At 40.5% G+C, this 27,147-nt stretch overlaps 1 protein-coding gene across 1 annotated transcript in view; it reads left to right on the top strand.

Annotated features, from left to right (window-relative positions):
• The window catches only part of LOC131238833 (ankyrin repeat-containing protein NPR4-like), a 90,068-nt gene that overhangs the window by 54,930 nt on the left and 7,991 nt on the right, over positions 1-27,147 (top strand). The window contains exons 2-3 of the mRNA XM_058236429.1: positions 1,708-1,878; positions 21,410-21,726. Coding sequence (XP_058092412.1) covers positions 1,708-1,878; positions 21,410-21,726 — 488 coding nt within the window. The remainder of the gene's footprint in view (positions 1-1,707; positions 1,879-21,409; positions 21,727-27,147) is intronic.

The raw sequence follows: 27,147 nt of genomic DNA, 5'->3' as shown, positions 1-27,147 counted from the left end.
GAAGGCGAATCCCTGAGATCTGTTCCAACTGTGCTCCCAGGGGATGTAAACGTCCAAAATTTTCCCATATATGCCGAAGATTCAAAGCATGTCGTCCTCAGAGGTATCGCAAGAAGGTTGGCTACGAAAATGGAGAAAGGTGGGGTTAGAGGAGATGATCTCCTAGGGTGAAAGCCCTCCCGCAGACGATCGCGCTCCCACACACGTTCTCTCACCCGCAGCCGTTCTCTTTCCTCCATTCACTCCGAAAGCGCTCTATATAAAACAAGGTATGTCGTACAACGATCACAGGTGGCTAAGCGTCGCCTTAGGCTAGGGGCGGAATTAGCACATTCGTAATACAGTCGAGGGTTACCTGTAGCCTTTGCATGGTCCACTGACTCTCTTGGTGGAAATTTTTCATTCTTTCCAATAGATAACAAATCCCCGGATCACCGTCCATAGGATTTTGTTCCATTTCATTGTTAGTTGCTATCGGCCTGAGAGGAGTCCATGCTCTAATACCACTTGGAGCAGGGAGGGATGTGATGAGGTTGATCACTATCTTCCTTAGGGGATAACTACTCTGAATCCATGGAGCTCTCTAGATTCCTCACCGAGCTTCATCAAATCCACGAGGGATAAAAGCAAGAATAATTCCTAATAAATTCAAAATAACTTGATTGATTATTTAAAAATAATAATGAAATTACGACTCTTTAAATAGGGAATTCAAATTTATGAAGGAGTTTTAGACTTCGACTCCAACTCAAACACCCTAAAAATGTGACTTACCATAAATAGTAAATTGTCTATAAAACTTAGACTCCAATTCAAACACCCTAAAACATGACTTACTATAAATAGTAAATTGTCTATAAAACATAGAATCCAACTCAAACACCATAAATGTGACTTACTATAAATAGTAAACTTAGTATTTATAGACAACCTCTCCTCCTACTAGACTTCATAGTTTTCGGCCAAAAATAATAAGTGTCCAATTTGACCCAACCACATTATTCTCCTAACTTTTCTAAGCCATTTTCATGTTGGGCACGTCTTTTACAACTCAAATGATCCAAAGTCATACTTGAATTAAAACTTACAATTTATAGCAAAAATAAAACTAAACGGAACTTTTGACCATCAATATGATGGAATCTCGCAATTCCAGCATGGAACAGGTTGATTGGCCTAAGTATTTCCTTCTACCCAAAATCATATATAATATGTCCAAAAACTCATCCCAGATTGCGAGATACAACTGATTTAAGGTTCCGATGTTCTGGATTGTTTCCACCTATGATTGGACCCTCTCTGGTCCATCTTAGCCATGAATGTGTCTGCGACCCACTCTACATCAGATAGGCCCTCTGATAATTGGGGGTGTCAATGGGCAGGGCTCGGGCCTACAGATCAATCAGCATTTTGAACAGGGCCTGCCCGATGGCCCAGCCCGAAACAGTTCAACATCCGGGCCAAGACCAACCTCAAGCCCGGCCGTTGAAAGCCCTACTGATAATATTGTCTGCTTGGAAAGGAAAATAATTAATTAATATATTGAGTCAAATAAACACTTGGTTGTGTCTCTGAGTAAAGCCAACCCAGCTGGACTTCGAGTCAAGTCGAGTTTCTGGGTCTTTGGGTAATTAGTTACAAAACATCATATGTCGTATCATAATTACATTGTAACAAGCCTTATGAAAACCTTTTATAACCTTGCAGGTAACACGGGTGTGTTGGCGTTAATGGAGAAAATTCTCAACACTGCTCCAGAAACAACGAAAGTGCTGGAAGGTAGTAGAAAAAATGTTGTGTCTGTGAAAATGCGCAATACTTGGACAAATGACTACATGCTTACAATGACCATGAATAAAGAGAGTAAAGAAAAAAAAGGTAACGGAAATTGCAATTTCTTGTTCATTTCTTGTTCTAAGCCTAAATATGTTAGTAGTTTTGATCCTTGCAACTTATATGTAAGGCCCCGTTGCTTGCCAGGGAATTCATATCCATAGTCAGTTTATGCCAGAGCATATCGAGGCCTGTGGATTGCACATGGCCTGAACATTATCCTGATCAGGAGATTTTAGCCATTCAAATAAATGGCCTACAAAAATGATGATATGACCTTCTTCATACTACCATCCACTTTTCATGCCCTTAATTTTTATTAATTTGATCATTCGGTCACGGTTTTTCTTAAGATCTGTGTTAAGTGTATACATTTGTACAAGACATACCATTCACACACCACCACATGTACCAACGTTACATAGTGTGATATATCAAAGTCATCCAAGTGATTCTACTATGTGGTCACTTGGAAGGAAAACGAAAAAAGAGAAAATGCCATACTGACACTTAGGTTTTGATTGAATTCTAAAAAGAAACTTGTTTTTAAATTGTTTCCTAAAACTCACCGATAATTTTGAAATAAAGTTAAAAAAAAAGTTGCTTCTTTGACTTTCACTAACGGCCTAAAAGAACTCCATCTGTTGTATTTCAAAAAGACGGTTATACCCTCTTAACCTCCTGTTCCGTATGCAAGGCTCATGAAATCCACTCCAGTGGGGCTACACCGTCGACCCCACGATGATGTGTTTGCCTGATGCACATTATCCATCCTTCTTTGATCATGATTTCAGTGTATGGGTCCAAAAATAAAAACAGATCCAAATCTCATGTGGACCTATAATAGTTAACAACAGTAATTAAATCCTACCATTAAAAAATGCTAGGGCCCATTATAATTCGTTATAGCGTTCCAAACTGTTGATTAGGAAATGTGGACCTAAATTTAAGGGCCTATTGTAAGTCTTTTTTTTCCCTCCAATGTGCTAGGCCCCCAAGAAGTTATCATAGGCGTTTAATCCTTTCCATTTCCTATAATGTGGTCTACTTGAGATTTGGATCTGCCTCATATTTGAGCCCATTTCTTAAAATAAACTTGGAAAATGATTGGACAGTGTGGATGTACCACATATATCATGATGGGCCCATAGCTTGTGAAACTCCAATGGGAATGTGGTGATGAAGGAGCGCATCTTGGCTACGACTTGGAACCAGCTAAGGTGGATTTCTTGCCAAAGGCTTTTGGCAGGAGGCTCTTAACCACAGAAGTTAAGTAGGGCCCACCATGATGTTTGCAAGAAATCCACCATGTTCATCTGTATTTCAAGTTCATTTTACAATATGCGTTAAAAAATGAGCTGGATCCAAGACTGAAGTGGGCCATACTGTTGGACCTAGGCCAGTGGGGCCCACTAGTGAGCAATCACTAGTGGGTACGTCCCATGTTTTATCTGCCCTCTTCTTTTGTTTTCAATTTCAAATTCAAATATGAATTCAATTTTTGATGGAAGATAGGGATGTGATCAGATGATATGGTCTCATCCAATCTCATCCAAAGGTCTCATCCAATCTCATCCAAACTCTCATTCCTTCCTATATAAAGGATGAGACTCTCTCTCATAATGAATCACAAGAAATACCGAGAGTATACGAAGAGAGATATAGTATGCACAGTAGTCTGTCCATTTTGGCTTGTCCTTGGGATGATCTAATCCATAGATTGCGATCCGGGGCCACTTATACTGTAGGATCAGAGGCGTGAATAGATCCATCTGCTCCAATAGTAGATAGGCGGGCCATTGGAGTGTCAATCTTCTACTTTGTGAGGGTTCCAAAAATCGTGTCGACCGTCAGATCTTGAGGGCTCACCTTCTGCGCTTCCCAACAGTGGTATCGGAGCATTCAACGGTGGGTCTCCAATTATTTTCATCTAAAAAGGTAAGTGGCCCATCCTTTCTTTTTGGATTGGAATCCAAGGCTTTCAAATGGTATTGGAACATGTATACCATTTTGTTGATTTATGGATTGGTCCACGTGATGTACTCCATGCGTGTACATCACAATAGAAATATACCACATGCGTGTACATCACAGATATGCATCATACCATAGCTTTCGTACACGTGGGGGGTCATAATGGCTGGTCTACATTATGCCATATCTTAAGCACACGTGGAGATCGGTTTGGCTGATGTTGTTATATTGAAATACAACATAGCTATTAGTGGCTGATGTTGTTGTATTAAATTACACAACTAGCTGATGTATTTGAGAAACGGAACGGCTAAGTTCACGCATTCTTATTCTGATAATTAAGTGGGCCCATATATGTTTAAATCCACACCGTTAATCCATTGCATCTCATTGATGATTACCGTACAATAAGACCCACTTGTCAGAATCCACGTGATGTACCCCATGAACGTACATAACAGCAGCTATATACCCTATACGTGTGCATCATACCAACTAAATAGTTGTTGTATTAAAGTCAACCACTAAAACATAGCTGTTAGTAACGTATCTCACCATACTTCCAATACATAATTGAATTGACATGTCACGCAATCAGCTATTATAGTTGTTGTACAAGTGGTAAGCTGATTGGCTAGTGTACATCAAACCAGCTATATAGCTGTTGTACATGTGGGTCTGATCACAAGATATGTGTTGAATCCAAACCGTCCATCCATTTGGCGAGCTTATATTAAGTGATATGATATACGGATGAATGACATGAATGTAAAACACATACATCCCATTGATGAAGGATGTACAGCATGGTGGCTCCCACACACCCTATCTCAGGTGAATGGTCTGGCCCATTGGCCTGATCCAATCATCATGTCTTGTACAGAAAGAAAAGTACAACATAAACATATTGAGCCAGCATTTGGCAGATATTGGGGCCACCTTTAGAGATCTACACCGTTCATTAGGTTAAACGACATTAGTGAGCCACAGTGAAAAAGTCCTCCCTAAGGATTCTTAGCTTTTCCATGATATTCGTTAATGGTCGTTTCAAATCAAAATGTTGCCAACCGTTTATATGCAATGGGAAAATGCCCACTCAAATAACCGGTTTATTGCCTCAGGCTTTCAGTTTGACCCCCATCCACAGTGTGGCCCAGCAGATGAACTGCATGGACCATAGTAAGGTGGGGCCCACTTATACAGAATACAGGACTGAATTGGACAACTGGTAATTCGGCCCACGCATTATGTAAAGCCTACTTGGATTAGGTGTAGATTGTTGGTGTAATCACTAAAACAATTAGTGGGCTGTGTTCTAGTAATCTTACTCTCTTGACAATCTTAGCCAAAGTAATTGTATCTTACTTGTCTTGAACAGTAGACTTCAAATGGACGGTTAAATACGGATATGATAAATATGATAAATGGTCCCCATTCACTGAAGAAATGTCCTTTTGTTGGATGGCTAAGATCATCTGTTTGAAGCGATTTTCATACTAAATGTCATCCACGGTAGCGAAAAACCGAAGAGATAGTCCAGATCATCCTGCCCCATTAGACGGAAAACAGTCCACGGAGGGCAATCCAACCGTATGTTTGTGCATGGGATGCGGATTATCTATTTTTATTTTTATTTTTTGCATTCTCCTGCAATTTAGCTTATGCAATTTTTGTATGATATATATTTGTTTTTTAGCAACCTGTTAACCATATTTAGTGGAAATATGGATGGTGGAGAATTAATCTACTTTGAGAATTAGTGATCTACAGATCATTAGTGATCGAAATGATCATTAACCATGATGATCAATGTTGATGATAGGATCCATCATCAATAATGAACATTAACGGTAATGATCGGATCCATCTCTAATGGTCATGATCACTAGTGATGATAGAACTCTCATTATGGCTATGCACTTCTTTTTTTATGATGATGATGATGTTTATATGTGTGATATAATTAAGCTTGATGTGATTAGATCTAAGCCCTCCTCATTTTTTTATTGGAATAAAGAAAAACTTAGTGCTAGAATCCTCCCTAAAAATAAAGGTTGTGCATAACCTGAGTGGGAGTTTATTCTCCTCCACCAAATGATGCAAGCAACCAAGTAATGGAAGGTTGCACGTTATACAATTGTAATTTTATAAAAGCATCAATTCCATCTTAAAAAGAGAACTTGATTATTCTACATTGCCCATTCGGGTATGTAGACTTTCAAATCTCGTTAAGATGTGTTGACTACTTTTATACTTTGAAAATTTGAATAACACGTAGAAATGCTGATGATTAGTGTCAATACCTTATATCATAGCTAAATAGTGATACTTATGCAATATAGAGATGGCCACCAAAGCGTTAATCACTGAACAGTTGAAAGGACAACATTTCGACGGTAACAACTACGAAGATTGGTCTCGCGCGATGCAATGCCTTCTAGACGAAGATGGCATATCGCACACACTCGATGAAGTTCAAGAGGAACTCATATTGGCTAAAAATGATAATTTACAAGAACATACGGTTGCGATAACTCATTACAATAAGTGACGAAAACAGAATCGTTCATCTCGTAATGTCCTTCTTAGCACTATGCACAAAGAATTCATATCTACGTATGAAGTGCATGAAACTGCTAAGGGAATCTGGGAAGTACTGACAAATGCCTATACGCAAAAGTCATATGCGAGAGTTCAAGCAATGGAATTAGAATTCCAAAAGTATAGGATGCCCGTTGGCTGCCCCATCAAAGTTCATATCCATAAGATGGAGCAATTGATAGGTGCCCATAGGAATGTTGGGTGTAAATTGACTGAAAATCAAAAGATTATAACCATGCACCGTTCCTTGCTTGAATCTTGGTCCCAAATCAAAAGAATTTTGAATCATACTGATTCCATCACTACGTTCAGAGACTTTTGTGGCCACTTGGTACATGAGGTTGAAATGAATGCAATTCAGTCAGGTTCGGCCAAGGCCTTTGTAGTAGAGACTCATAAGCCGAAAGCTAATAAGAAACGGTTCAAAGCTCATAAGAAGGAGAAAAAGAATAACCAAGAATAGAAGACCACAGCACCTCCTCAAAATCTCAAGAAGGGGAATGGAAAGAAGAAGTAAAAAAAGACAAATATAGTCTGCTTTGTCTGTGAAAATTTCAGTCATTATGCTTGGCAGTGTGCCCATAAAAAGACAGTAATTTCTCAGTCACTAGATACTTTGTATGTAAGCGTTTGTTCTGAAATCATTTCCGTTGATACTATATCTAACGAGTGGATTTTAGATTCAGGCGCAATAAAGCACGTGACATGGAGTCGTCTAGAACTCGAGGAATTTCGACATGTAACCAAGGAAAGTTACAAGGTGTTTATGAAAAATAATGTTGTTGAAGATGTACTAAGGATTGGCGTTTCCCATCTCCGTACGTGTAAGACCCGTATCATAGACCATACTATTCCGTAGGCCTCCACGGTTCCCCCGGTCAAATTTCGGCGACCCACGATCTGTTATCGACATTTGTGTGTGATCCTGAGTCGTGTCCCGTATTACAGAGTCAACTCGACCCAAGACTTGTACCAGTACGACCGCACCGTTGCCGCAGTTCCGATGCCGCGTTTTGCGCACTAAGGCGATACCCAGGCCAGGAGATGTGGGCCCGCATTCAGTTTGAGGAAAACATCGTGCATTGCAAATTCCTAGAGAATCCATCACATTAATCACCTCACTTGTCAAAAGTATACCCATCACTCAACCCATTACTCTTCCCATTCCCAAGTACAAAAAGCAAGCCCAAAAGTCAACTTTCCCATCATCTCACCATCCCTCTCTCCCATCACTCCCTTACATCACTCATCTTTCTCACTTCACTTCATTCCAAGCAATTTCCAAGAGAGATCCAACGTCCCCACCTCCATGAGAAGATCCATGTGTGGCCCACTCTCTACCACCCTATCTCCCATCTCCACCCTTGTATCGTCATCTCCACCGTTGAAAGAGCACTTTTGGAGCATTGGAAGGCTAAGGAGGATGAAGAAGGATAGGTGGGTGTTTTTCTTTATTTTGTTGTGTGGATTTGGTCAATTAAGGGGCCCACATGTGGTGGGACCCATCTTGATGTATGCCTTGTATCAATGAGGGACCCATAATGGCGGGGTCCCTCCCCTCTCCACTGTTATCTCTCTCTCTCTCTCTCTCTCTCTCTCTCTCTCTCTCTCTCTCTGTCCTTTTATGATGGAGGGAGTGTGGCCCACTTGAACCAGACCGTTCGATCAAGAGGCCCACCTTGCTGCTGGATTTTGGCAGGCCCGGGATAAAAGGAATCACAAATATCAACTTGATTTGTGGACCCACGTGTTGTACGTGTGAAATCCACACCGTCCGGGCCTTGAGGCCGTGTGATGTATGGGTTTTACCCACGCTGGCCATCAGCCGTGGGGCCCACCTTAATGATATGTGGGGTCCATGCGTGTGGACCCACCCAATCTACACCGTCCATCTGTTGCAGCCCAGCAGCTGTTTTGACACAGCTGCTGTGTTAATGCAGCAGGTTCTGTAGAGCCACCTCGATGTATGTGTTATCTCCATCCATTGCAGCGTGTGGGACCCAGCCCACACGTGTTGCATGTATGGGATGGGACCCACCTTGATTTTGTATTGTATCCACAGCCGTCCATCCTAAGGGGCCCCACGTGATGTACATATTTTGTATCCAGACCGTCCGGCGTCCCTGCTGCTAGACGGTGGCTGGATGATATAATATATTAATATTATATTAATATAATAATACGAGATATGAGGTGGGCCACACGTGTGGACCCACCATGTAAATATGCATGAAATCTCCACCGTCCAGAACATCCAGGGTCTGGACGGTGGCTATTTGTAATTTATATATATATATATATATATATATATATATATATATATATATATATATATATATATATATATATGTAAGGTGGGCCACGTGTGTGGGACCCACTACTGATGTATGTTTATATCCACGCCGTCCATTCATCAGTTGGACGGGTGGAGCCCATCGTGATGTATGCCTCCATCCACCTTCTGTGATATGAGGGTTAGATCCAAGCCTCCCTCCACTGGTAGCCTACGTGTGAGGCTATACTGTGATGTATTGTCCAGGCCATCTAGGGCCTAGACGTTAATGCATATTAATTTAATATTAAATTATAAATAATATATATTATGGATATAAATGGTGTGGTGGGCCCTACGTGGGACCCACCTCTGCCCTTCTTCTGCAGCGGCTATAAAGCTGCTCTTTTGCCGTCAGTAAGGTCGGTGGGACCGGTTGTATGTGTAAATACAATCCACACCGTCTAGCCCTATGGGTCGGCTGCTGTCTACGTCAGCAAGTTCCACAGGCCCCACAATGATGTATGTGTTTTATCTACAGGGCCCACTGTTTGGGTGGTGGGGCCCACCATGATGCATGTGTTGTATCCATACCGTCCAACCATTTGTGAGATCATTTTACGGCATAGAAAAATGAGTGAGGTAGATCTAAAGTCCAAGTGGACCCCCACCATTTAAATAATGGATAGTGGCATCCACCATTCAAGCTTCTAAGGGCCACAGTAGTTTTCAATTAAGTTGATATTTGTTTTCTCTTCATTTATCATTATGTTAACTTGTGAATAGGTCGGATCTAAAAGAATGCATAAGAGTGGGCCCAATTGATATACATGAGGCCCATTGGTGCGACCCGATTGGAAATACATGAGGCCCATTGGTACGGCCCGATTTAATACACATAGGGCCCATCGGTGCGGCCTATTTGATATACATGAAGCCCATTGGTGCGGCCCATCATGATGTATTTTGGCCTATGGGCGGGGCCCACCTGTTTGTATTGTTAGGCCCATGTAATGAGCTCCATTTGATATATGAGGCCTGGTATTGGGGCCCATGTGATGAGACCCATATGATATATTTAAGGCTCAAGTGCAAAGGCCACCTGTTGTGTATTCGGGGCCTAATGTGGTGTATATAGGGCTACCTGTTGTGTATTCAGGGCCCGATGTGGTGTATATAGGGCTGCCTGTTGTGTATTCGAGGCCCGATGTAATGTATGTTGGCTCATAGGACGAGGTCGATGTGACATAAATGAGGCCCATCATGATTGTATGTGAGGCCATGGGCCCACTATATGTTTGGCCCTATGCGGGCCACTCCTTGGGAGCAATGTTAGTTAAATGACCACATGATGGGCATTGATGGTTTAATGTCCACATTATGACCTTCCCATAGGCCTTGTTCGACTGATTATCGAGGTCGATTGTTGAGGCCGATTGTCGAAACCGATTCCGATTGTCGCGGCCGATTCTGATTTGTTGAGGCCGATTCCAATTGTCGAGGCAGAGTCAGATTGACGAGGCCGATCCCAATTCTGATTGTCGAGGCCGAGTCAGATTGACGAGGCGGATCCTAATTCTGATTATCGAGGCCGATTGTCGAGGCCAATTTCGATTGTCGATTCCAATTGACGAGGCCGATCCCAATTCTGATTGTCGAGGCCGATTGTCAAGGCCAATTTCGATTGTCGATTCCAATTGTCGAGGCTGATCCCGATTCCGATTGACGTGATCGATTTGTCGATTCTGATTATCGATCGATTCTGATTATCATGACCGATTGCCGATTCCGATTGATGTGAATGATTTACCGATTCTGATTATCAATTGATTCCTATTATCGTGACTGATTACTAATTCCGATTGATATGACCGATTTATCGATTCTGATTATCAATTGATTCCTATTATCGTGACCGATTGCCGATTCTGATTAACGTGACCGATTTGCCGATTCTGATTATCGATTAATTCCGATTATTCTGACTCATTGCCGATTCCAATTGACATGACCGATTTACCGATTCTAACTATCAATTGATCCCGATTGTTGTGGCCAATTGCGGATTCTAATCATCGAGGTCGATTATTGATCAATTTCGATTGTTGTGGCCGATTTTCGATTCCAATTAACGAGGCCGATTATCGATCGATTCCAATTGCCGAGGCCAGATATTGAGAACGATTGTCGAGGCCCAATGTGATGTATATGCAGCCTGTATTTGAGGCCCATTGTGATGTGTATTCAGCACATGTTTAAGGCCCAATGTGATGTATATGAGGCTTACGTGATGAGGCCCATTATGATGCATTGAGGGCCAGGCGATGAAGCTCGTTGTGATGTATATTAGGCCCATCGTGATATGTATTAAGCTCTCGAGTGAAGCCCATGGTGTTGTATACCAGGTCCTTGTGTGAGGCCATGGGTTCACTATATGTTAGGCTCTATGTGGGTCATTCCTTGGGGGCAATGTTAGTTAAATGTTCACATTGTCAAAGCCGATTGTCGATGTTAGTTATTGATACTAATTAAGATTATGTGATAGCATAGCATCATGATATATGCTCATAGGCATCATCTGCATGTTTGTTATGAGATGTGGTTGACCATTGCATATGTCATTTGGCAGGTTGTTATGAGACTCCTTGATAGACAGAGGTTACCTCATGTGAGCGCACGATATGCGCAGGATTGATGCATGACTGAATTATATGACTCATGCATCTTGTATTGTAATTATTGTACGCCCTAGCGACATTAGGGTCATAGCCTCCACAGGCATATCGTAGATGACCAGATGGGACATCGAATATGTTTGGTTCTAGCATACGGGTGTCATAGATGTCCTTGGGTAAAAATCTCTAAACCTCCATGGCTAGGAGACGCCCCAACGTCGAGACCGAGTGGATGTATATAAGCGCATGAGGGCCGTATACCAGTAGGACGCGTCTTCCACTGTGTCATAGTCGGTTGGGAGGGGGTGTGACCTTACCCGCCTAGTGAGGGGGCAATATCTAGGTTGAGTCTGACCAGCTTCAGGAATGGGTCCGCTATCAACGAGCAGGGCCAATATTAGCAGGCGGATAGTGAGGTCTCTTCCACCTACTTAGTTGTGCACTCGGATAGGGGCAGTAAGCTAGCATGGAGTGTAATAGACCCCGGTGATGATCTTAAAGATGAACTGTACTGATATGTGGACTTATTGAGCAGGAGTTGCATACTCATTCATTCATTCATTCATTCACTATCCACTCGGGCTGGTGGTACGCAACTATTTATTACGTGTACCTTCGTAATGGCCAGGATTTCTGTTGGGGCACGCGACTAACCTGAGATCAGGAGTTTACCGCATCGAGTCTGACTATCCAAATTTAGGTATGGGACTGGTTTGGATAGAAGTCCCTTGTGATGGACCCCCATAGCCTATGATACTACGTACTATCATCCCGACTTCACACTCCAGCATAATCATTCCATTCGCACAGCATATTGCATTACATCTGCAACATATGACATTTTTGGGTTGTAGTGTTTCTGCATTTATATAGTTTAGATACGGCTGACGCTATTCGTAAACTCATTAGGAATTGCATATTGCATCGCATCTTCAGCATCTGATATATGACTCTTTATGACTCCTCATTTGCATAGTTGTTCTATATTGCGTATTCTGATATTGATTAACTCATGGATTTGTCCATATTTCCGTTTACTCTGTTATCATATGATTTATGATCTTGTCAATATTACTGCTTACTCTGATAATTCATGATCTTGTCAGTATTTCTGCTTACTCTGATAATTCATGATCTTATCAGTATTTCTGCTTACTCTGATAATTAATGATCTTGTCATTATTTCAGCTTATTCGGATATTGTACGATTTATAGATTACCAGCATTTCTGGTATTGTATGATGATGGCATTGTATTGAATACATGGCACTTACCTTGTGCACACACTTACATTACCCTCTAAGCTTTCTATAAGCTTATGCACGAAAGATGCGTGCAGATGATGTTAGTTTGCAGTAGTGTTGAGCTTAGAGCGTGCAGTGGTTTTCTGGAGCTCGATTTTCGATTTATGTATTTTCCTCTCAGCGTTGTACTCAAATGATTATATTAGTGGATATGTGATGATGTTGTTGCCTTTGTTGATTAGGTAATCTTGTGGTTATGCTTATTACGAGTTAAATGTACATAAAAAAATTCTCCTAGTAGTTTCCCAGGATCGGAATATGGTGTATGGATGCTGGGAGCCCAGAATGGGGTACTACGGAGGCTGTCAGCACCGGATTCGGTGATCGGAATTCCTGTGAATCCGATTTTTGGGTTTGGGGTGTGACAGTACTCACATAGGGCGAACAATAATCCTCCGTGATACTTTTTATGCACCGGGAATGCGTAGGAATTTAATTTCTGTTTTTAGGTTATTATTTAATGGTTTTTATATTCGATTTTTTGGGACAAGAGTTTCTTTGAGACTGAATAACCTCGTCTTTGTATGGGAAAATTTAATTTCAGATTTATTTATTCTATACGTAGATTGTGATAATGCATCTCTTGCTTTATCTGCTATATCAAATGAAACTGTAGTATCTAAATCTCAAAAATGGCACTCAAGGTTAGGTCACATTAGAAAGGATCGTATGACAAGACTAGTACATTTTGGTCTTTTAGACTCCTTATTCAAAGTTGATTTGCCATTTTGTGAACATTGTGTGTCCGGGAAGACTTTGAAGAAACTATTTCCCAAAGCGGCTAGGTCCAAGGGTACACTAGAGATAATCCATTCAGATATCTATAAACCTTTTAAAGTACATGCCAGAAACGGATGTCAATACTTTATCATTTTCATTGATGATTACTCGTACTATGGATATGTGCATCTCATCTCACACAAATCTGAGGCTTTTGATTGTTTTCTTAAATAAAAAGCTGAGGTGGAAAATCAGCTTGAGAAAAAAATTAAAATCGTTCGATCTGATAGAGATGGCGAGTATACATCTGAAACGTTTAAGTCATACTGTGAAAACATTGAAATTGTTTGGCAGTACACAATGGCTTACACTCCACAACAAAATGGTGTTGCAGAGAGAAAGAATAGGACACTATTAGACATGATTAGATCGATGATGGTACAAGCCAATCTCTCTACCACATTCTGGGGAGATGCACTGTTAACAGTCGTTTACGTTCTTAATAGAACCCCATCTAAATCTATTCCTAAGACTCCATATGAGATGTGGTCTGGGAGGACTCCGTCTCTAGCCAACCTACGCCCTTAGGGATCTTTGAGATATGTTTTGCTACCTACTCCGCATAGAGGTAAACTTGATAGTAAAACCATTGAATGCGTGTTCATAAGGTACCCTATGCATTCAAAGGGATATGTTCTAGTTTATGAGGACCATGGACAATGGATTGAGATAGAATCCCGAGACGTTACCTTTGTTGAAGATAGATACCCCAACCGAATGAAGCAAAATGCTCCAATAGAACTTTTTGAAATACCCGATGTATCTAAGGAGAGTGGGAGTTCTGCTCCTCAAAATGATGATGCTCCTATAATTCGTCAAGACAGTGGGAAGACATCTCAACAGACTCATGAGTTACGTCGAAGTGAAAGAGGATCGATTCCCCGAAGATACTTCGATATTGAGAGACAAATATTCTTTTGCGTTGCGGTTGATGATGATGAACCTGATTCGTATCAGAATGCATTATTATCTTCTGACTCGGTCGATTGGGTGAATGCTATGGACGAAAAGATTGCTTCCATGGAGAAAAATAAAGTCTAGAAACTTGTTGATCTGCCTTCCAATCGCAAAACGATAAGTAATAAATGGGTACTAAAGATCAAAAGAAAGGTAGATGGTACAGTGGACAAGTATAAAGCACTATTAGTTGCTAAAGGTTTTACACAACAAGAAGGCATTGATTACGAGGAGACTTTTTCACCTGTTACAAAGTTCTCCTCAATTCGCATGATCTTATCCATTATCGCAAGTTTAAACTTAGAGTTATATCAGATGGATGTAAAGACCGCATTCTTAAATGGTGACTTCGATGAAGAAATATATATGCAACAGCCCATGGGTTATGTGGACAAAAAGCATCTAAAGAAAGTTTGCAAGTTGTTGAAATCTATCTATGGGCTAAGCAATCTTCAAGACAGTGATACATGAGGTTCCACTTGGCCATCACCACTTTTTGATTCACGATGAGTGAAGAAGATCATTGTGTATGCATGAAACGGTCTGGAAGATCTTTTCTAATACTATCTCTATATGTAGACGATTTTCTGTTAGCTGGTAATGACATGCAAATTGTTGATATTGACTAAAGATTGGCTATTCTCGAACTTTGAGATGAAAGACCTCGGTGAAGCCAACTTTATTCTTGGGGTAAAAATCATCAGGGATCACCCTAAGAAATTTTTAGGCTTGTCTCAAGCAACCTATATCAAAAGATCTTAGAGCGGTTCAGGATGGAAAATTCAAAAGCTGTTGAAACCCCTATGGATAAAGCTACTAAGCTAGACAGGAAATCGTGTCCCCAGACTAAAGCCGAGAAATTGGCTATGTCCTCAGTACCTTATGCTAGCGCAGTAGGGAGTTTAATGTATGTTATGCTCTGCACCAGACTGGATATTAGCTACGCAGTTGGCATAGTCAGTCGTTATCAGAGTAACCCAGGACAGTCTCATTGGCAAGCCGTCAAACATATATTCTGTTATCTCAAAGGAACAAAAGATCTAATGTTGTGTTATGAAGGCATAAGCCTTGAGCTTAAAGGATATTTCGATGCTACTTGGGGTAATGATGTCGATGAGGGAAAGTCTACTTCAGGGTATGTATTCTTACTCAAAGGAGGGGCTATCTCATGGTCGAGTAAGAAACAGACATCCATAGCTCTTTCATCTATGAAGGCCGAGTACATTGCATGTTGTGCTATACTTCAGGAATGTGTATGGGTTCGTAGATTTCTATTGAGTCTGGGTATTATACCAAGTATTCGTCAGCCTATATCGCTGAAGATAAACAATACTTCTACCATTGACTTGGCAAAGAACCCTAAATACCACCAGAAATCTAAGCACATTGAAATCAAGTATCATTACATCCATGATCAAGTGAGAGATAAGAAGGTCGCCCTCAGCTACATTCCTACTAAGGAGATTATGGCTACTCCTATGACGAAACTTATAGCTAGAGATCTATTTCAGGTTCACGTCAGGCAGATAGGATTGAGGAAATCTTGAGTGATGTACTTGTTTTGTAGTACCTTTGATCTTTCATTAATGAATAACACATTCCATTTATTCAGTATTGAACACTAATATAAACTAGGTAAGAAGATCATTAGCATTTACCTTAAGATCATGTAGGATTTCTATTTTTTGTCAGTAGGCCGGTCACCCACTCACATTGGTTGACCAACCTTGAATGTACAAGAGAGGTACATTTGGAGCCATGTTTATATATTGAGGTATGAACTTTTCTTTATTTTGAATAATAAAAGATGAGGATATGAGTGAGTCGTATCCGCCTATAATCTTTTAAGAATGAAGATGAGACTGATAAAGTCGAATAACATAATCGCACCATTCTTTTTTCATGCGATCAATGTTATGGCCTGAATTTAAAGTCAGGTTATGAGGTTATGAGATGAGTTGTACCTCATGTAGAATAACCTACGTATTGTAGACCCGACATACACCTAGTATTGTCTACTTTACAACGTGGATTGTAGCCACACGATGGGACATTTTACCTACAAATTGCTTTGATTCGATCTAATCATTGTAACGTGCGAGTAGCCAGTCCCGTAGGTGACTTTTTGTATCCTTAGCTACCCTCCTCTTGTGTATATGAGGATGAGATTGAGTGTCACTACTTTAGTGTACTATAACGAAAGGTCCTTAATTGGCCAAACTCAGTTACACTAGGAAAGCAGCTTGATTAATACAAATTACACATCTGCGTGGGGAAGATCCTATGACAACTACACCAAGTTTCTAGAACTATAAATATGCACTTGAAGACTTATACGTCGGCAGTATCGAGTTGTTTTTATTAGACTTTTGTAAATAATATTTTTCTTAAAAAGCATATATATATATATATATATATATATACACACACATACACACACGTATTTCTTTGAATTGATTTTAGTCGAAGCTTGTGAAAAATCAAGTTTTCAGAATAACTCGATAAGTTGGATAAGTGCATATGTTGGCCCAGTACTCCAGAACGGGAGTTAACTCCATTCGGTGTGGTCATGCGAACTAGGACAGGCATTGCAAAGCTTGGGTTATTAAGTACTAGTTAGGTGGTCACTTAGTACTTAAGCACCTGTGAGAAGATTACGGTGATCCAGCTGGTCCCACGCCTCTGATTCTTTTGATCGCGATGTTTGGTTTTTTATTGTTATTAGGTGAGTTAGATGGACAAATTTTTGTGCCCATCCCACAATGTGATTGAGTGGGAGATGTTGGACCTAGGCCAGTGGGGCCCACTGGTGAGCAATCACTAGTGGGTACGTCCCATATTTTATCTGCCCTCTTCTTTTGTTTTCAATTTCAAATTCAAATATGAATTTGATTTTTGATGGGAGATAGGGATGTGATCGAATGATATGGTCTCATCCAATCTCATCCAAACTCTCATTCCTTCCTATATAAAGGATGAGACTCTCTCTCGTAATGAATCATAAGATATACTGAGGGTATACAGAGAGAGATATAGTGTGCACAGTAATCTGTCCATTTTGGCTTGTCCTTGGGACAATCTAATCCATAAATCACGATCTGAGCCCACTTATACCGTAGGATCAGAGGTGTGAATAGATCCATCTACTCCAGTACTAGATAGAAGGGCCATTTGAGCATCAATCTTTTGCTTTGTGAGGATTCCAAAACTCGTGTAAACCGTCAGATCTTGAGGGCTCACCTTCCGCGCTTGGGATTGAACTGCAACTATTAAAATATTTGTATGGCCAAGAAAGTGGTTTCATAATTACTTTTTTGTGTTTTTAATTCATCCTAGTGGGAATGAACTTATAAATGACTTGAATTGCCTATAAATATCAAGGTGTAGCTCGGGAAGGTTTCAACGATATGAATTTTATTTCTCGGTTTTCCCTATCATGTGGTCCACTGGAGTCTTGGATCTAGCTCATTTTCTATAGCATGTCCTAAAATGAGCTGGCAAAATTGATGGAGTCACAAATTACTCACAGACAACATGGTAAGCCCCACCTAGCTTACCATTAGAGCAACTCCTTGCCAAAGGCTTTTGCAGGAAACCCGCATAGGAACCAGCCATGTGTGGTGTTGGCCTACCAAGGTTTTGACCGTGGGTGCCGGGTGGTGGTGTGGCCCTAGAAAGGTTTCAACAGTGGATGTCATTATCCCCACTTTCCTGCAGTTTGGTCCACTTGAGATCTACCCTGCTTTCCTGTGGAAGAGGGGTTGCAACATTCGGGCATTCAAGCGGGCCAAAGAGAGAATGGTTCTTATCGGGCATTTCCTTTTGAGAGTTGATTTAATGGTAAAATTAATTTCATTTCAAAAATACAGTATAAAATACATACTGATATTAGATGGTGTATGTTTTTTTGCTAACGGCAAAAAACATAGACGGATTTTAAAACAAGTTTAAAAGCAAGTTTAAAATACTGTTGCCACTCCATCATGTTTCCAATGACCATATATGACGTACTCTGCTTTTAGCATCGCACTGACGTAGAATGGAATTTTGAAACTTACATACATGGCAGTGTTATCAACTTTTCACAATTAATTTTGTTCGGTGAGCGTTGCAAATAACGAGACGTTCCATGCCAGTTTGATGGTGACTTTACATGGTGTTCTAGAACTGGAAGCTGAATTCCACTTTGGCGCACGTGTCTATTATGAATGAGCGGGAGATGCTGGCAAGTAGAACCCAAGATGTCCAGGTGGCACCATATACATACATGAAACCTACCACTTTTCTGCTGTGATCTCGAGAACTTCTCCTTTGGACAACGTGTCCCCTTGACCACACAAATTTCCTTAACTCCCTAAGGATCTCTTGATACCTCCAACACAACTTTAGCATTCCATTATGAGCATGAAACGCATGACTTTTATGCGGGCTCTTTTGGAAAACATATATTTTAAAACGATTTTTTAAATTGGATAAAATGAAACTTTTGATTTTAAATTCACTTTTTCAAAATTGTGCTATTATGTTTAGTACATCTATTTATATACATATATGTCAACAACTAAAATCAAGATTTCCTTAAATAAAACTACGATTTTCTTATGTCAAATTTTCAAAACTTTTCTTAAGTAAATTTCACAAAAAAATTCCTGAACTCCATTCACCTAAATCTCGTGCAACCTTTTACACACAACTCTAAGAGCTTGGTTGATTGGTTGTAATTATATGTAGTCGAAATGTAAATAAGAAATAATTATTTTCTTGGCTATTTCCTGAATAGGTGCGACTTGTGAAATGAGTCACAAATTGGGTGACATTGGGTACCATACCACGTGTCAAAACTCTATGGTCTCGCCATGATATGTGTTTCATACGTGTTGTTGTTGTCCATTCATTTTGCCAACTCATTTTAGGATATGAACCCAAAAACAAAGCAAATCAAAAGCTCAAGTAGCACAAGATGGAATAATGACATCCATTTGAACACACTGTTTTCTGTGATGTGGTCTACTTGATCTTTGTATCTACCACATTTTTTGCCTCAGACCCTAAAATGGTTTGAAAAATAATAATAATAATAAATGACACATACATCATGGCTGGGTTTATAGAGTTTTGGCTTGGAAAGAGGTTGAATCTTGCCCTCTTTTCAAGGTGGAATTTTGCCTTTTCTAAACAGCAAGCAAAAGTTATCATTACACTTTTACCACCAACTACGTATTAGGCATATTTCCAACCAATCAAAAAAAAAAAAGCCCTAAAACTCACCTTTGCATCTTTTTCTTTATTCCTTTTTTTTTCTTTCTTTTTTTCTTTTTTTTTTGGTTTTAAAGAAAACAGAGCTTTTCATTTAATCGGAGAGCAACTATACAATGATTAGCCGGACATTTCGGGCACCCTACCAGAAAAATAGACGGCTGCCTATCGTATGCTAGGCATTTACAAAGCACCCAATCCCGGATTCCTAAAGATTTTTTTAAGGGCACCTAGGCCTGTTTTATCCGGCACTAAGAGACCCTTAATATGCGTCAGGAGCTCAGCCGAGCAATTGAACATGGACTAAACCGGGGAGAGACTTCCAATGCGGGCCAAAGCATCGGCCGGGGCATTTTCTTCCCTCAGGATATGACGAAAGGCGAACGCCCCTTTACTCCTAAGCTCCTCAATCCTTCTTTAGCCAATGCTTCAAAACCTAACTTGGATTTGAGCTACCACAAAGGAGATTAATCACAAAATTGGAGTCTGACTTGACCTCCACCCTGTGCAGGCCCAGGGCCAGACAAACGGATAATCCGTTCCAAATCACACAAAGCCCCGCTCTATTGCTGGACCCCTCACCAACTCACCTTTGCATCTAGAAACCTATTATACATCCATGGGAGTCACCGACTTTGTAAATTATCATGTTGTCAACTACATTTGATCATTCCTCGTGAGTGTGTCTAAAACTAGCATGCTTGAACCATATCAACCGTAGGGAGAAAAACTCAAGCTCAACTCCAGCTCATGACCAGCTAATTAAAACTTAGTCGTAAGACACAAATATTTATAGACCTATTTGATCAATGTATATAATTGATATAAAAAAGTTATCGATGCATATTAATATTCTTATCTTCAATGCATCAAAGATACAAAATATTTGGTGAACGGGTTTACGAGATCCATTGGAATTTGACTTCCAGTTGCTCAACAATTTTCTTGTTAACATTGCATGTGTATTGGTGAGAGTCCTAGCTATTCACTGGCAGGGCTCTGAGAGTAACAAGTAGGTGGTCTGAAAGAATATATATATATATATATATATATATATATATATATATATATATATATATATATATATATAAAAAGAAAATATCAAAATTCGCTAGGTAAAAGAATATTTCGTTATTTCTGATTTTCCTTTTTTCTTTTTTTCTTTTTTTACCTGCTTATTGTGCATGGTGGGACTTTGATTTTTTATTTTTATTTTTTTGACCTGCTTATTGTGCATAGCGCGACTTAAACGGTGAATGTTCCAGATTTACTAATAAACCTTTTACCTATTCAATGTAAGCAATTGTTACATTTGTCCTTTTATGCCTATTTGCGCACGATGTCTTGATTGAAAAGTTATGACATTAACCCATGTTTCTTTTTTCTTTTTCTTTTTCTTGCGTGTGTGTTTCAATCCCATTTACTATTAAGACTAGCTGAATGCATGAAAAGCTAGGATTTATTCATGTATGGCTTATATATATATATAGGGAGACTCCCTTAACTCAGGAGCACTGGAGGCATCCCTTAATTTTTGTGCACCCATAGGCCCTCCAATAATATTTATGGTGGAAAGGAAAATAACTCATTAAATGGTAGATGTTAGTCTCTTGTATTTGTATGTGATTAAATGCTTCTCTTTATAATATTTACAAAACTCAGTTAATTTTTATACTTTCATCTTCATGAAGTAGTGTGCATCAGTTAACCACAAAAATCTCTTGCATCTGAGTTATCGTATAATGTTTATTGCATAGATAAATACGAGACTCCAATCTTAGTCGCTGCAAGGATGGGAGTGAAAGAGATGGTGCAAACTATTCTGAAATTGTATCCTGCGGCCATTCGACAAATCAATTCAAAAGGCAAGAATGTTGTCTTACTGGCGGTCGAGAATAGGCAACCGAACGTGTACAAGTTCTTACGAGATAAATACTACGATGAAGGGATGTTTAATTTGATAGACAATGATGGTAACACTGCCTTACACCTTGCAGCAAAATATGGGAAAAATCGGCCATGGCTTATTCATGGTGCAGCACTACAATTGCAATGGGAGATCAAGTGGTACAAGGTACAACATCTCTCTCTCAGCATGTATAATGCATGTGCATTATTTATAAGCATTCTCTACCCATGTGAAGCATACGTTTGGTATTTGATTATTTATATGTTGGGCCTACAATAAGTTGTATTACAAATATGACGACCATAGCAGCCAAATGGAGGACTTTCATCAAGGTCCACCATGGTTGAATAATTTTTATAATAATTAATCTTTAATCAACTAAAGTCCTCCAACTAGGGCCTAGGATTATTGCCATCAGCTTGCTGGGACATTATTATTCAAGATTTACTTGATGCAGTTCGATTTCTCTTTATAGGAGGAAGCATTCCAAGAGCATTCACATCCTCTCTGATTTGTCTCATCCCAAAATCACAAAATCCAACTAAGCTCTCAGATTATTTTCCGATTAGTCTTTCCAACTGTGTTTATAAAATTTTCTCCAAAGTCATAGCGGTTTATTGAATGTCATCTCACATAGGTTGATTTCAAATGAACGGTCAGCTTTTGTCCCAAGCCGCTCGATTGTGGAATCCATCACTCTCGCCCATGAGTTATTCAGGGACATCAATAGGAAAGTTCGCGGTGGCAACCTGATTAAATTGGACATAGAGAAAGCATACCCTAGTCCTCCATCCGCGGTCTTCGGTTTCCTCCCCCCGGAAATTGTAGACTTCATTTTTTAGGAAGGTTTTTGTTTATTAGAAGACCCCAATAGCCCATTTTAGCCATTCACCACCTCAAGCTTGTTCTCCGTCAAATTATCTTGGGCCAATTACAGATCAAGCTTGCCCCACAAAGGCTGGGCGAGGTGGGTGTGGCATGCCAAGCTACCCCCAAGGATTTCCCTTTTTGTTTGGAAAATTTTACAAAAAACAATGCCAATTGATGAAGCCGTCCAAGCACGGGACATTCAACTGGCATCAAAATGTGTGTCGTGGTGTTGGCTCAAATAAGGGCCCCTCGGGTGAGACGATTCATCATTTAGTTCTGGAGAGTGAGCTGGCGATGGCCTCTTGGAATCACTTTGGGGTGATGTTTGATATCAACGTGATGCCAGAAACTTCAGTTGAGTCTAAGCTAATGTAGTGGTGGAGTTCTCCCACTGATGGGGTGAGTATTTCTTTCATCCAGAAGCTGGTCCCCTGTTTGATGTTATGGGAACTGTGGAAGTCCAGAAATGCTTCAATTTATGATGGGAAGGCCCCCGCTCCAGCTGCTCTGATAGTGCGCATCATCTGGTGGATGTCCACCATCAGCGGATCCAATAGTGTGCTCCATAAGGGAGTTGCAGCTTCCCAAAGTCTTCCGTCGTCTGAAGGAGATTCAATGTCGGTGAGGCAGTCCCTTCAACCTTTGGTGGTTAAATGGTTGAAACCAAATAAGGATTGGGTTAAGGTTAACGTTGACGGGTCCTCTAGAGGTAATCGAGGTAAAGATGGTGGTGGAGGCGTCTGTAGAGGAGACAAGGGTGAGCTTCTCTTTGCTTTCTTAGAAGGTTATGGGGTGGGCTCAAACATGAATGCCGAGCTTTGTGCAGTTCATGATGCTCTTTCCCATTGCTTCTCCATAGGCTATTCTAAAGTGGTGGTTGAATCTGACTCACAGCTAGTGGTGAAGGTCATGAACAAGAGTGCCCTATTAGGTTGGAAATGGAGATACTGGCTCATTAAGATAGAGAGACTTCGACTTACAGGTCAGGTCGAGTTTCGGCATATCTTCAGGGAAGGTAATGCCCCAACTGATGCCTTAGCGCGCCTGGGGAGCAATAGTCAATCTTCCTTTTTCTTTGTTCGTCTTGGTGATCTCCCTCCCCAAGTCAGAGGGCTCCTCTTCCTAAATAAGGTGGGGCTGGGGGCGATAAGGGAGCCTTAGAGTGGCGATTGGCCCTCTCCCGGTCATTCAGTTTTTTTTTTCTTTTGTTTTCTTCTTTCCTAAGTTGGTTATGATAGGCATTCTCCAAGTCCTTTTTCTCCTGGGGAAGTCCGAATGTAAATTTTGGATTTACCTATGAATAGAAATTGAAGTTTTGTTTATATATATATATGATAGAGTGGACTAGAATTTTCTAAAGGAGGTCATTTATCACTTGGGGTTCAGCCGCGATTAAGTTAGCCTGGCGGAGAAATGTTCGGATAATAGCTAGTTTTCAGTTTTGGTTAATGGAGACGCATGCAGATACTTCAAATCAGAGAGTGGTTTGTAGCAAGGCAACCCAATCTCTCCCTCTATTTTTATATCATTACAGCTAAGGCCTTCAATAGGGGTCTAAAAAGGCTGGTTGACAGGGGGATTTTGTCCTCCTTTTAAGGTGCCTAGAGGTTGCCCCATAGTTTCCTACTTGATGTTCCCTAACGATACTCTGATCTTCATTATAATAATGGGAGTTATAGATCCCTTGAAGTAGTGCTGAACTTTATTTCCAAATTCTAGGCTATCTCGAGGCAGAGAGTTAACAAGTCTAAGAGCAATTTATTTGTGTCTTCTCATATGTCGATGGGCAAGGTACGGGTTATGGAAAGGATGATCAATTTCTCCAAAGTAGGAAACAACTTCATCTACCTAGGACTACCAATATTTAAAAGCAGAGCTCAGAGGGTGTTTTTTCAGCCGCTAGTTGATAAGGTACGTAATAGAATTAAATAGTGGATTGGCATATGCTTATTTCAAGCAGGGAGAGTGACACTTTTAAATCATGTCCTTTCCAGCATCCCTATCCACTCCCTAGCTATAGCGAATGTGCCAAAATCAGTTCTCGCCTCTATGAGAAATGCTTTGCAAATTTTTTCTGGGGTTATGGGGAAGCTTACAACAACTTACATTAGTCTAGCTAGAAGAAGATATCAATACTAAAAGAGGAAGGAGGTTTGGGATGAAGAAGCTCCCTGATATGATGAAAAGACTTCGAATGAAGATGTCGTGGTCTATTAGATATTTAGATAAGCCTTCCTTATGTAGCTTGTTTATGAGAGAAAAGCATAAAGCTGACTATACATGTTCAATTGGTGGCATCTGTGGTGGGTCCAACTCTCCTTGTTGGAAGCGAGTTTGAGAAGTGTTGCCTCTTATGGAAGAGAACAACAAGTGGTTAATAGGTAAAGGAGATTGTAATTTTTGGAGTGATGACTTGACGGGTCTAGGTCCCCTATGTGGTAGGTGTTTCTCGCCCTTTCCCAATGACCTCAGTAACCTCCAGGTGAAAGATATCTTGGGGCCTAATGGTCTACTCCAAGTTAACCCAGTTTTCGAGTTCTTGTCGGAGAATGTCTGGGACTCATTCAAATTTGAAGGCTTCTGCATAGTTTCCGACAATGATGTGTGAGTTTGGCCATTGGAATCTTCTGTGAAGATTTCAATCAGGACTACTTGGCAGTTATGTAGGGCCTCGACCGTGCGAAGATCCTGGGCGAAATGAGTGTGGCACTCAAAGATGCCCCTAAAAATCTCAGTCTTGGTTTGGAGGTTGTTGTCACAAGTTGTTCTTGTCGATACTAGAGTCTAATCCAAGGGTGTTCAACTATCTTCGAAGTGAGTCTACTACAATTCAAAGAACAAATATGATGCAGAATCTTTGGAACACCTTTTTGTAGAGGGGGAACTAATGAAAAAGGTATGGAAAACCTTATCTTCCATGTTTTTCTTGTTGTTCTTAGAGGGGCAATTGGCGGTAGGTCGTGCTATCTAATGGTGGACAACGGCTTCCTCTTCAGACATTGTCCGTTCCATGAGGGGTTTGCTCCCTGGCTTGATTCTATGGGAAACCTAGAGGGCTGAAAAACGAGTGTAGATTTGAGTGGATCCCCATAGATGTGGGGAGAGTGATTTCCCATATCAAGAGCATGATTTTCCTTATAGCTCATAATCTTCCTTCCTCCTCTTGTGGATCCTTTAATAGTAGGGATCTTATCCCTAGTCTAAACTTAGATTTCAAGCCTAGTAGTCACCCCTCCGCATTGTTGGTGAGGTGGGAAGCTCCTAAGGAGGGGTGGGTCAAGCTCAATGTTGATGGCTCAGCTAGGGTCAACTTGGGGCAATCAGGTGGAGGGGGTGTTGTTCACTCCCCAAGTATAGGGTTGTGATGTAGTAATAAACTCAGTGAGACCGAGGTCGAATCCACAAGGACTGAAACCTGTACGTAATTCGAAAATAACCAGAACTAGAATTAGAATAAGATAAAATCTAAATCAGGTGAATTTCAGGAATAATGGTGAAATAGTAAACTAAAATATGTAGAATTCAGAGGTAGGGAACTAGGGATTCAGAGGATCCACTTGTAGAGATCAGGGAGATCTACGCTTGATTCATGAACTAAACTGGACTTTGAGTCTCATCTTCATCCAGTTGGAAGGTATATCACTAAAGCACAATCTGAACTTCCTTTGATCTATTTTTCAAAGAGATGAAAGGTATAAGAATTAAATATAAATCCATCACAAATCCATGCCCATGAGACAAGGTAAACAATAGAACTAAACCAATCCACAACCAATCAGAAGATATATGAATGTTAGGAAGGATTCTATCATCCCACCATGTCCAAGGGGCAATGGTGAACAACAGGGCTTCCTAACTGCATAATCACAATAAGAGAATGGACATACTCAAAACCATCCAGATATATTGTAATTTAAGTCACAATACATCATTAAAAATTGAAAGCATTCCATAAAATCAACTAGCATCAAAATCAGTTCAACTTGAATCAAAGCCGTAGGAGTACTCCCATCACGCCACAAGCTTCACCTCTTAGCCCTAGCTAAGAGGTTTAGCCTGACGTAATTGGGCTAAATCTCTTAAAAAATCATAAAAACAAACACATAAGAAATAAAAACTCTTAATCAATCCTCTCTCTCTCTCTCTCTCTCTCTCTCTCTCTCTCTCTCTCTCACGTCTAAAGCCCCCCATCTTTTCTCTTTCCTCTTTCTTTTATAGGCTGTTACCGTCGTTGGAGAGCTCTCACGCACAAGAGGAAAGAGCTGGAGTCGGTGGAAATTGGATGAAAACTGTTTACGCAGCTGAGTTCGCATGCGCAGCGAAAGTGCAAAAACGTCTTGCGTTTGGAGCATATTTGCGGCGCGATATAAACCTATCTGTCAATTCTGAAATCTTGGCTAGGGTATTGGCCTCCCTGTGGACACATTGGATGGTCTGGATCACTCAAAAGATAAACGATCGTGACCCACTACTCCCCGCAAATCCCAGACTCGTCCGGACTCGGAAAACAGGGTCTGTTTAAGGTGGGTTCGTTGTTGAAGTCGGTGGGGCCCACTTCAATTTTTTTTTGGGAAATCCATTCCGTCCACCGAATTCCTCTCGAAATTTCGAATGGGAAGGGATAGTTTTAGATCAGATTCGGTGTGACCCACGGAAGAAATCATGTCGCCATAGGTTTGAACGAAGCAGAACGGGCTTTTTATGACCGTTGTGACC

This window comes from Magnolia sinica, chromosome 3 (genome assembly GCF_029962835.1).
Source record: "Magnolia sinica isolate HGM2019 chromosome 3, MsV1, whole genome shotgun sequence".
Lineage (NCBI taxonomy): Eukaryota > Viridiplantae > Streptophyta > Magnoliopsida > Magnoliales > Magnoliaceae > Magnolia > Magnolia sinica.
Note: the sequence above shows the minus strand (reverse complement) of the source record. Positions and strands in the feature narration are given on the sequence as shown.